Source organism: Pseudorca crassidens, chromosome 20 (assembly GCF_039906515.1).
Source record: "Pseudorca crassidens isolate mPseCra1 chromosome 20, mPseCra1.hap1, whole genome shotgun sequence".
NCBI classification, from domain to species: Eukaryota; Metazoa; Chordata; class Mammalia; order Artiodactyla; family Delphinidae; genus Pseudorca; species Pseudorca crassidens.
The window spans coordinates 41,598,242-41,611,393 of NC_090315.1; the positions used below are offsets into that span (position 1 = coordinate 41,598,242).

General features: G+C 40.8%; 1 protein-coding gene across 1 annotated transcript in view; it reads right to left on the minus strand.

Annotated features, from left to right (window-relative positions):
* Nucleotides 1–327: 327 nt before the first annotated feature.
* CDH11 (cadherin 11) overlaps nt 328–13,152 on the minus strand; it is a 143,829-nt gene continuing 131,004 nt past the window's right edge. Inside the window, exons 12-13 of the mRNA XM_067718759.1 lie at nt 4,009–4,260; nt 328–1,651 (exon numbers count right to left, since the gene is read on the minus strand). Coding sequence (XP_067574860.1) covers nt 1,155–1,651; nt 4,009–4,260 — 749 coding nt within the window. The 3' untranslated portion in view covers nt 328–1,154. The remainder of the gene's footprint in view (nt 1,652–4,008; nt 4,261–13,152) is intronic.

Consider the following 13,152-nt stretch of genomic DNA (forward strand, 5'->3'; position numbering starts at 1 on the left):
ATACACAAGATAAACGCATATTATACAACAAGTATTGCAAAATCATAGACTGACCTAGATCTTTAGCATCCTTCTTTTATAGAAGATGCGTGTGAAGAGAAGTCAGGAAGCTAACACCGAGAATGTACAAAAGAGCTTTAAACAATGCTACAGAATCTTGTCTGAAAAAACATTTGTAAAACATATTTGATTTTAAATAAACAATAAAAGCAGCAGACTACAACAGATCATAAATAGAGTTATTAAAAGATCACAAATATCTTAAATTAGAATTATAAATGGGTCATTAGAAATAATTTTTTTCAATGTTAAGAATCAAACCCAGAATTAAAAAAGAATCATTTTTTTATTTCAAAGGTTGCTTCTTATATTGAAGCTCATATTAAAGCAACAGTACAATGTTCATAAAATATAAGTGTGATGCCGTAACATTTCTTACATGTCAGAATACTGATATTTGTATGTATACTAAAATAAGAACTTTAAAATTGTACAAATAGATACATTAAAAATGACATAGAAATAGGGCGCCTCTCACTGAAACAAGACAGTTATATCTGGCACGTATTAGTTTAAGATGAAAGTAGAAGCAAAAAGATTTACAAGAATCAGCAGTAACAAGATTGATACTCAAGAGACATAATTGTACATTGTATTGTACATACATTGTATGGGTTTAAGCTGGCTGAATATTATATATTTCAAGTTTAAAAATGCACTACATATAGAGTGTCCATAGTTTAAGGCGAAATTACAGCTCAGAACTGTTGTCCTTTCTAATTTTGTGGAAGCTTCTTTGACAAATTTAAAAAAAAAAGAAGAAAAAAAGACTTAGATGTTCATAACACATAAACGATTTCCCTTCATTGTGAGTTCACCGTTAGACTTCCCCTTCTCTTAAATATTTTGTATGCCAAGTGGTTTTCCTCTAGCCAAGTTGATAAACTTCAATATTTGCCTTTTTGTGAGAAAAGGTACTTCACAGTATTTACCACTTTGATGTCCTTGCAGTTTTATTAAATGTATCCTCTCTGTAAAACTTTGCTTGTTTTAAATGAGCCTTTCCTTGTTTTAAAAAAATACCTGTTTACATATCTTCTAGATTCTTCAGAACACCAGACACAGTTCTTAAGGCCAAATTTGTATCGTTTTCGTTAAGAGTCGTCATCAAAAGTGTCTTTGGAACCGTACAAGTCCGCTAGTTTCTTAAATCGAGGTCCCCAGTTCTGCAGGTAGTCATAGTCCAAGTCTGAATCTGTGGTGGCCGACTCTAAGGAACTCAGGGACCCGGCCACAGAGCCCCTGCCTTCGTAACCATAGATCTGGATGGAGTCATAAGGAGGGGCGGTTGGGTCATTATCCGCCTCCTGTATTCTCGTGTTGATGAAGTCATCCACATCCACACTGTTGGGTGCTGGCCGGAGCCCAGGTCTAGGCATGTACTGATATTCAGGTTTTATGTCTTTGCGAGGGATAAATCCATTGATACCATCAGGGTTCTGGAGGGTGGCAATATCAAAGGCTTCTGTGTCTTCTTCCCCACCCCCCTCATCATCATAGGTAATGATGTTCTCACGGACATCTTCTTCCTCGAAGACAATGAGTGGTTCTTTCTTTTGCCTTCTCAGTGTCACAAACAACACTACGATGACTACAGGGGAAAAAAAAGAAAAAGAAAGGAAGCATAGGTTAAGCCCAGTCTTCTGGGTTCTTTTCCCAGGGAAACTCTGCTTACCTTAAAGCATGGTGTACACATGCTTCAGAACTGGGACCAGTCTATGAAATGAGAGCTTTACCTGGAATCCCCAAAGATGTTCAAAGTTGCCCTACACCTGGCTCTTCATCTGCAAAATGCTTCCAGGAAAATATTATATCCAAACAAACTGGCAAGTTGGAACTATTTTGAGTTTTTACAAATGAATCCAACATTATTTAGAAGTCATCTTCAGAAGAATTAGGAAGATTCTAAATGTGTCCGTCTGCAGCCTCTTAAAAGTGGGTTATGCCTGTTTCTTTTTGCAAAGGAAGACAGCTGCCTCTCCAAAGTTTACAAATGAGGACATTCAGAGACTTGAGGTCCTAACTTTCTACAGGAGGTGCTGAGCCCCTGCCCAGAGTTCTGAGGTGGGGTCAGCATTGACCTTACTCTACCTTTGTAAGAAATCTTATCATAAGCATGGCTAGACTCTCTTCAGACCACTGTATAGAAGAGGGGTAGTTTATAAAGACCCCCAAGAGACAAACGACAAATCTTCTCTATTTGAATACAGGGAAACAGCATCAGCTGAAACTCCAGATGAAACCACTGTAACTGTCTCTTCCCTGGGAGAGGGGATTCCACTAAACTCAGGGCATCTAGGATGAATAAGCAGAGTTGCTTATAAGGAAAGCTCTGACACTGTTTCATTCCCTATCAACCCCCCCACCTCCCCACAATGTTCCATTGGAACACTCGCCCACACACTCAGCAAGATTGAAGAAAGTGTTTGTGGCTGAATTTGGCAAGTGACTTGAGAGCCCCTCTGGGTCCACCATCACTCTGAGATGCAGGGATGAGGGTCTGCACTGGACCAGACTGTGAACGGCTTCCAGTGCTCAGCAGGCAGTGTCTTTCCCCTGTGCCTTCTGTAACAGCACCCTCACCAGGCTCATTCTTTTTCACTTTCTTTGCTTGGCTGACTCTTTATCTTTCATCACAAAAATCCTTCCTGATATGCCATTCTGATACCAGACAGGGCTATTGGTATCCACTCTATGTACCCACCTGGCCATCACCGTGACACGTGTCACACTGTTCACACATCTGCCTCCACCACTAGATTATGAACTTAGAGCTTTTCTGTTTTCTGCTCCCTCTGCTAGGACTATCCATCCATCCCAGCCCCTTTCCCCAGCTGGAAAGCTCTTTCAGCATCTGATAAGTATGTTACATCCTCCAGGAAGTTGTCTCTGACCTTCCCAGTCAATGTCAGGTAGTTTCTACTCTTGTGCTCCCACTGCCTTAGGTTCGTGTCTCTATCATGGTGCTCACCATGTGCCTCTGCAATTTATCTGCTCATGCCTATTTTCCTCAATAGACTATGAACTTTTTGATCACTGAGATCTTGTATGATTCTTCTCTTTATCCCCCAGGGCTGAACACAGGGCCTGGTACCCAGAAAATACTCATGAACTATTGGTTGAACTAAACTTGCTGGCTCTTCCCTATGTATCAGGGACACATTAATTCATTCAGTGAAGAACTAACCATCATGGAACAAGTATAAATTTGATGTCAGACATACTTAGATTTGAATCCTGATTTTTTTGTCATACACGAGTTCTGAGACTTTGGGACGACTGATCTAATCTTCCTGAGGCCCGGCACTGGTAGATGCTACCTGCATCAGCACATTCCTGCTGTTACAGAGTAAACCACAGATGGGACTATGTGCAGAAGAGGGGCACCTAACTCAGCAGGCAAGTGCAGGAAAAGCTGCTCTGGGCTCCCCATGAGCTGATGCATGCACCCAGATATTACATATGACATCTAGAGGAGGAGCCCAGATCCAGCTTCAGCCAGGCCAGTCTTCATCCAGTTCCTTGAGTCCTTCATAGACCGTCTTTGACATCACGATTATTCTTTCTACCTCTAACTCTTCTCATTCCTCTTGTAAGGCTCACCATTGTTCGTATACTAGGTCTTTGCCTAAATTCCTCTCCTGAAAAATCTCTGATGTTCAACCCCGTCCCCTGCTGATGCCCCCAGATGTCTTCTGTTATGCAGTCCTGTGATGCCTGGCATTTGCTCATCACAACCACCCCCAACTCGGCTCTAATGCTTGTTAAGTTGCCTGTTCCCCCACCATACCCTAAAATACATGAGCAGGCAGGCATCCCCTCTTTTTTGTCTCAAATTGCCTCCACGGCATATAGCACAATTCCCGGTAACTTGAGAAATATATGTGTTTCAAGGATGGGCAACTGGTTGAAAGGCCCTTCCTACAGGTAACCTGGGAGGTCCCTTACCCAGGAGAATGACGATGCAGGCAAGGATGGCGATCAGCGCCCCAGTGCTCAGGCCGGCGTTCAGGATGTAGGCCTCTGCGTTGCAGGACAGCAGTGCCCCGTTCACATCACACCCACAGACCTTGATGGTGAGGGTGTTGGTGCTACTCATGGGAGGGATTCCACCATCACTGATCACAATGGGCAGGAGGTACAAATCCTGCTTCTGCCGACTGAACCCTCCGCGCCGGGCGTACACCCCTGCGGTGTTATCTGTTGGAAGAGGGGAGACAAGGTGTACTCGCAGAGCAAGACCACGGAATCACAGACTTCACATCTTTGCATTCAGCTTGGCTGATCTGAATGTGCTCTTCTCACCCCAGGGCTGCAATCTGAATCCTCCCCACTTGTTCTTTAATCTAGACATCTATAGAAGCCACAGTCATTTGGCATGAAAAGGATCCCTGAGTTTTGTCCCATCTCGAAATGAAACGCAGAAATCAGCTCTTTTTTATTTCGTCGATATGAATGCCTTCAGTGGCCGGGTAACCACACCATTTTCTGTTTGGGTGTTGTCCCTTTCCTCAAATACAAGGAAGTATGGGCTTCAATTCCACACTCTATGTTAATATACGATAAAATTAAATATATAGGCGAGTGTGAGAAAAAACACACAAAACCCTTCTTTTTCAAGTTTGTACTTTCTCTACTTTGTGACAAGCCTTTGGCCAGTTTTTGTTACTTTTTTGAGAGATTTCTAATCTACCCTCAAATCTTGCCCAAACTATGAACCCACTTATAAGTCCTAAAGGAAAATATTGTCTTTAAAGTGGAAATATTTTATAAACCCAGCAGCAGGTTTACAGTTTCTCTGAAATTCAGCCACCCAGTTAAACCTGTCATTCCTGCTTAAAAAGATGACGTTTTCTCTGCTGCTCACACAACACAGCCCACATCTACATGGTGGATCACCAGATAGTTCTCTGATCTAGATTTTACCTTGCCTTCTAGGCTCATGCCCGCCCCTTTCCAGACGCCCCAGTTCAGCCTGCTGTGCAGAACTCGTGTCTGTTCCCCAGCACACTACACTCTTTGTACACCTTGGCTTTGACCCTTTGCTTTAATGCCCCCAAAAGCCGTTCCTTTGATCATTACAAGTCAGCTTCTCAAGCCTCAAAACTGAATCCAAAAGTCACTTTCTGGGAGCCGTTTCTAGACCTCTCCCCTCTTCTCCTTTGTGACCAATCCCACTGTACGTTCCTACAGAAATCAGCCTCCCACTCTTCTGTCATTATTTGGTGGCATAACTACTTGGGTCTCTCCTAGACTGTGAACTTCTAGACAATAGGGGCTTTTATCTGATTCATCTCAGTCTCTCCAGTGCTGGACACAGAGCAGACATTCAATAAATATTTGTTGAACAAATGTCGTAACCTTGTTCTGGGAAAAGTTTCACCCAAGTTCCAGATGTTGGTTTTCATGTATTTCCCAATTGTTTGTAACCTATTCCTCCAAATGCTTCCTCATCGTGTTTTCTGCATATCTCTACCAGCCATAAAGAATTTTTCTAGGCCATATGCTCTGCATTTGGAAAACATCGCTATTATAAAACTGTGGAAGTTTTGAATATACTCCATCAAATTATACACACACACATCCACACACACACATCCTCAATATGGCACACATGTTTTTGTGTGAGTTAGGAATCAGTAATTTATAGCAATAAGAATGTTATGACCAACATGAGGGCCCAATAGCCAGCATGCTTTAAATGGATTGACAGGACCATGAATTAGCTCTTGTGGTAAGAAAAATTATCTTAGAATCTAAAAATTGAATTCATATATTTTAGGTTAAAGGAAATGTAATATATTCTGTGTGAGATAAAAAATACATACAAATGGCAGATTCAGTCTCATTTAGGACTGAGCAGATATTCTGAGTATTGCAGAAGGTAAGGTGTGTGTACCTGCTGGCTTTTGGCAAGACTTTTTTTTTTTTTTTTCCCGGTACGCGGGCCTCTCACTGTTGTGGCCTCTCCCGTTGTGGAGCACAGGCTCCGGACGCGCAGGCTCAGCGGCCATGGCTTACGGGCCTAGCCGCTCTGCGGCATGTGGGATCTTCCCGGACCGGGGCACGAGCCTGTGTCCCCTGCATCGGCAGGCGGACTCTCAACCACTGCGCCACCTGGGAAGCCCCTGGCAAGACTTATTAATGACGGATCCTCTGCCCTTTGCTGCCAATCTCTCAATAAAAACAGGGCAGAACAGCTAGCCCTCATTTCTGTATTTTCTGAAGTTTGTGTGATTGGTGTATATTGCTCTTACCACTGGAGGAAAATTATATGTACTATGAAAAATCATGAAAAAATAATAATAAGCTGGTCAAATAGAATGTTAATATTCAGTTTCCTGACTGTTCTTTCCTATTCTAGGCTATAACATTGTTGTATGCTTAACAAATACAAAAAATTTACATATCTACATAATTAATTCAAATGTTACTTTTTCCATCTCATAAATTTCTTTTGAATTCAAGTAAGATTTTCACAAATGAAATGTTAAAATATCGGGGCTTCCCTGGTGGCGCAGTGGTTGAGAGTCCGCCTGCCGATGCAGGGGACACGGGTTCGTGCCCCGGTCCGGGAAGATCCCACATGCTGCAGAGCGGCTAGGCCCGTGAGCCATGGCCACTGAGCCTGCGCGTCTGGAGCCTGTGCTCCGCAGCGGGAGAGGCCACAACAGTGAGAGGCCTGCGTACCGCAAAAAAAAAAAAAAAAAGTTAAAATATCTACCACATTTTAATGCTCTGAAATGTCACAAATGCCATCGTAAATAAAAATGAATATGAAAAATTTATGAAGAAAAGCAAATTAATTGCTCAGTCAAATATACCTCTCTGATACAAATGACATCCCCAAGAGGGCATTCACTTAGTTTATCTATTGGGTTCCACCCTGTTACCCATGGTGTAGTTTGGAGGGAATGTGACCTGAGTGTTTTTATTTTTTTAAACCCGTGGAAGCCATAATTTAAAATCTATTTTTCAATGTGCCATTCATGCAAGATTGTACCTCCGGATCATAGCAGGCTGGCTTACACATGAAGGTAATTGAAAATCACACACTAATGGAAAACATGTTTCTGAGCAGGACACCAGCCTGCGAATTCAAGATGTTTCACATTCTGAACAGCTGAGTCCTCTCAGACACACTAACTATGAAATGAAAGCTCATCAAAGTACCCTGCTGACTGAACCATTTACTGTCGCTGAGTGATTCATCAGTAGACTCTCGAGAACTTTTAAAAAGTGTCTTCTAGTCAAACATGTTTCACATATGGATTTTAAGATTAGTTTGAGAGGTGGAAAATAAATGGAGTGAAGGTCTCTTTCTGGGCATATTCTAAATCCATGCTTTAGAATGAGTCACTTGTCCTGTCAGAGCCTCACTTATTCATCTTTAAAATGAGGACACTGGTTGATATCAAGCATGCCTCATGGGGTTGCTATTGGAACCAAATAATATAATAAAAGCCCATGGTTGTCCTCTGGGCTGTGCTTCCAGAGGGCTCAGGAATCATTCTACCAGAAAACCTAGCACTAGTATTGAGATCCTCCAGGGATGGTGAACTGGTGAAGGGTAGATATGGTTAGACAAGAAGCATGTCTAACCAGACTAGTTTGGCACTTAGGTGGTTACTGTGGTACATAGGTAGTTGCTGTGGCATGAATGCATAAAATATCCCCCCTCTAGATCTAAGTGGCCCCAGCACCAATGCAGGGATGAGTTTTTCTGGGGGAGGGCCATATCAGAGGAGACAGTGCCATATTCTCTGATAGTCTTTCTTGTGGTCCACTCTGATCACTGATCTTTTACTAACAAAAAGAGCCACTATGGGCAGGGACTCCATGAAAATCAACTCTAGAAAAACAAACAGAAAAAGAAACACACAGTAATAAAAAAACCCTCTAGGAAATCAATTTTGCATCTTATGTTTGGCTACAGATTCTCTCATCTAAATTATTTTAATTAGCCAGCTACTCCCTATCTCTCTTTGAGAGGGTCCCCTTACTTTGGACATACACATTTCTGAGGTTTATCGGTGACCCAAGAAAAAAATAAGAGCTTCTGTGAGGACACGTTTTCAGGGAAGTGTCAAATTGGCTCCATGGTTAATAAGATGAGGCAGAAAATGACAAATGTTGTATGGATTTTTAAATTTCCATCAAGAGATTTCTCAGACCCTTCTCCTTTATAAAGCTTGCAAAGAGCAAATCTCTCAGTATTTGGGGTCAGACAGACCTGGGTTTGAATCTCGACTCTTCTACATATCAATTGCCTGACTTTTAGACATGTTAGGTAAATGTCTTGATTTGCTGTATTCTCATCCAGAAAGCTAATAATTTTTAGGGTTAAATTTGATTCCATTCATAAAGGTACTTAGCATAGTGCCAGGCTGTTGGAGATGCTCAGTAAATATTAATTCTATTCTGGAAGCTCTCCTCTTGGTGCAGTAGACTAATGAGGAAGAGAAACATATTGACAAAGAGAGGAAAGTGAATTCTTGGAAATGTCATCGCAGTTTTGAATGCAGTTGCCTACATAGAAGGGCTCATCATCCAGAGGCAGGAGATAGTTCATGCTCTTCAATCCTGGGTGATATATTTCCCATGGTAAGAAAATGTTTTTCTTTTTTTTTTCTTTTTTTTTTTTTTTGCGGTACGCAGGCCTCTCACTGTTGTGGCCCCTCCTGCTGCGGAGCACAGGCTCCGGACGTGCAGGCTCAGCGGCCATGGCTCACGGGCCCAGCCGCTCCGCGGCACGTGGGATCTGCCCGGACCAGGGCACGAACCCGTGTCCCCTGCATCGGCAGGCGGACTCTCAACCACTGCACCACCAGGGAAGCCCAAGAAAATGTTTCTCAAGCACCTCGGTGTTTCATCTTGACACCCAATGTTCTCCTCCCTGGCCACAAACATGGAAGCAGTTAGCAGTTCCTTTTTCTTACCCCTACTTAGGCAAAAACTTGTAAATGAGGCTATAAATTACTAGTATATGTGATGTACAAATTGTAGTATTTCTATTAATGGAAAATAAATTCAGGTTTCAAATTTTTATGGCTACAACCTGGACTCCTAATCGTATGCTGTTTTTATCTGCACACTTTGTCATTACACTAACAAAATGTAAAAGTTCCTGATAATGATGTCTCCATGGTACCAGTTTAGAGATGCAAATGTATGGGCTATGATGATGATGTCACCCAAGGGAGGAATATATACAACTGATATTAAAAGGGAAAATTATGATAGGGGAGCAGCCTCTGATACACAGACTGCACAGAGTGCCAACCTTATATTAGGTAAAAAAATAATGGGAACAGGGCAAAATGGGCAGTATATGGGCATAGCCCCTGCATATTAACAACCTGAAAAGAGGAATCACTGAAGCAAAGGATTAGTACTTTCTACTCTCACCATGATGTCAGGAGAGAGGCTTGGCCTAAGGTGAGAGAATGTTGCCCCAGTAGCTTTGCTAAAGAGCATCTTAAGATGCTCTTCCTTACCACTTCTTTTCCTCTGTCCCTCTCTGTTCCAAAGCTAAAAATTCCCCCACTGATCAACTTGATCAGAGATACTTCAGCCTGTGAAGATAGGCGCTGTCTGCATCAGACTGGAGCCCATCTCTTGAGACTGTTAAAGAAAAAAAAAAATATATGGAGAATCTAGGCCAAGCCTTAAGCCTTGCTCTTATTTAATTCACTTCTGACCCAAATCTACCCACTCTACCCTTTCCGCTCAAACCTCAGCGACAAAGTAAATCTATCTACCACATTAAAAGCTTCCACACACTTGAAGACAGTTATGCAGTCACTAGTAGAATAATCATTATTTGATTACTTTCTTCTGGGTCCTCTCTACTTTCCTTAGAAATGTGGCAATAGCTGTATAAGAATAATGAAAAAAAATACATATATATATATACATATATACATACATACATATATATATATATATATATATATATATATATATATATATATAGTGTGTCCCAAAAGTCTCAGTGGAGTTTCAAGTTTAATAATTTCAGAAGTACACATGCTATACAATTACAAAAGACATCATTGAAAAGTGTAATTATTTAGGTTTTTTAATACTCATTTAGAGATGTGATTTTTGAAAAATTAATTTCAATTTTTGACGCCAGTATTTGCCACCTTGAATCTGAGGGAGGGACTGAAATAATAGAAATTTCAAATAACATTTTTAAAGTTTGTAGCATTAATTTTCTGATATGACTAATGCTTAAAGGTGAACTTAATAGCTTGCATATATATCTTTTCTTGTCTTTCTGAACACCGTACGAGCCGTCTATCTACCCATAGTCACTGCTCATATTTCATTTCACAGTCTACGGTAACTGTTTGAATGTCTGTCCTCTCCATCAGACAGTAACCTCCCTGAAGGCAAGAACCTTGCTCACTCATCACTGTTCGGTTAGCAGTATTTTGTGTGTTAGAGGAATAAACAGTTGAAGGATGTTTCTTTCACTATATCTCAGCATCCATCTGGCTTTCCCACACAGTCAGATTTTACTGATTAGCTTGCCATCAATTTCCAGACTCCATCTTCTCCCACTTTGTACGTTTGAACCCAACTCCATCAGCGCTGCCTGTATCAATATTATGGATCTTGTTCCCAGTAAATATCATCTCTTTGTCTCATTATTCTTTTCTCATTATTTAGGGTGAGTCAGATCCAACTAAGTAACATTTATCGAGCTGCTAATATGTGCAAACCTTATTCCTTGTTACTTCCGCCTACCTTATCCCAAAGAATTTTTAAATTATGTGCAGAAAGTATAATTACCTTTATTTTATATGAAAAGAAATGGAGGAAGCAATTGATCACAATAACATGGAAAATGCAAACGAAACTAGAATTCAAACTCCTCTTGGTTTCACTATATTTTTCCCAGTGCACAGCAGACCCTAGAATCCTGATATTATTGCATGCCAATTACATTGGTTCTTTTTTTTTTTTAACCAAATTTCCCCAACATGGTTAGTTAATTAGATGGACACCATCACCGCCTATAGCTAAATCCAGATAGACTCAGGTCCCAGATAAAAGAGCTGCTCTTGGAAACCTAAGATGTTTATGTCAGAGAGACCTACAAAGAATTAAGGGCACTCATTCAACACCTCTCTTCCCATAGCACTTCCAGAAACACACACATGCCTTCAGAAACAAGCCAACATGCAAGGGGCAAAAAGAAATCTATTATTTTCTCAATATTTTGGAATAAAGGAAATGCTACAATGAGGTAAATTCTATGAGACTAGCCTTAAAATATTAATGCAGAAAATTGTTTGATCCAAGACTCTGATGGCTGTAATGTTTCCCCTCTAGATCAAGGGCTACATACTACAGGGGAAGGGGGAGGATCATGATCTTTTACTTAACACCTTTGACACTGAGGGATCGGCAAAATACAAAATGCAACAAATAACGCTGTGGAATAATTGCCTATGTGCATGTGTGTATGAGGCATCTAAGTGTGCCCTGTTCGTGGTATCAATAGACTTTTCATTGTTATAAATTATCACATCCCTTAGAATCAACTCTCCCTGCACTTTTGTTAGAGGACAATTTTCTCCTTGGTGATAGGGAGGGAGAAAGGAATATATTTCTTGGTTTAAGACAAGGAAAACTACCAAGGAATTCAGCGGGATATAAACATTTAGGGTCTTTTAGTGAGTTGAGAAATCCCAAGAGTAGTTAAGTCAGTGACCAGAGGGAACCTTGAAAGAAGAATCTGTCTGATCCACCAAGAAGACCTATTTCTCTTTCTCTTGAATTGAGGAGGGGGTGGGTTTCCAGATAAATTGTATTCTGTGTTGGACAAGCTGCAGCATGAATTTCAGGCAGAAAAGAGAACATAATTATTTATACAGTGAAAATGGCAGGGCATTAAAAGCCATCTGCCATTTTGATCTGCCAACAGAGCATCTTCCATATTGAAGCAATTAAGGGGGGAAAAAGTTCCACAGAAATCTGTTTGGCTATCTTTGAATTATAAAAGTGAAAAACCAGAAGCATATTTAGATGATTTTTGGTGATGCTCATCAAAAAAAGAACTGTCCTTAGTTTAGACCAAAAAGTGGGGGTTGCGGGGGAGGGGGAAGAGGAAAGAAAGAAAGATGTTTGCCAATTGGTCTAATCAGGGTCAGTCTGTCTTGGCTATCTTTCCTTACACAGCCAAGCCTGCTTTCCATACAAACTCTTCTTTGTTCTCTTTGTTTTTTGTTTTTTTTTATTTTTTAGCAGTTCAAACTTAACTCTGAATGTATCAGGTATCAGAGCTCATTTGATCTATAACTTGGCCCATATTAGATAATACACTTGCAAAATAAATACATTTGAAAGTCACTTCTTCCTGGATCCAAACCTTAGATGTCCAATATAACTTTGTGGAATAATAAATAATGAAAGGATGGATGGATGGATGATGTGGTATTGGCTCCTACAGAACATTCCAACACCAAAAGATGGGTTGTCTTTTTCAGCCTGAAGCTTATCTCATAACATAATCATTTTTCCACAGTAATAACTAATCCCTGAAATGTCTGAAGCACATTACATGTCTTTCCATCTACTCTTTCACTTTAATTCCTGCATTCAGTTAACCCATTTTTCTTAAGTTTTGGGGTACTGCCCCCACAGAGCTCATATTCTAATGGGAGACAGACAGGGAAATGTATGCTTAGAACGCAGAGTGATAAGAAAAATACTAGAGGTTAGTGCAGTGTTCCTGGTGCACAGAGGACGTAGCATCCAAATGGGCTAGGGATGTCCAGCAAAGCTTCCCCTAAGAGACTTCATCTATGGTGAGACTTGAAAGAGGTGGTATAATAGGCAGTGGGGGTACATTTTCCACAGAACAAAAGCATGGACATGTGAGAGCATGGCATATTTGGGAAACTAAAGGTGGTTTGAAGTTTCTGGAGCCTACGTTTTAAGGTAGCAAGAGAAAGGAGATAATAGATGCAACGTTTATGGGAGGTAGGTCATATCATTTCTTGCTCACTAGGCTATAAAGTTTCAGTTAAATCCACCAGAAATGGAGACCCATAGAATAATTTTAAGAAGAAAGACATT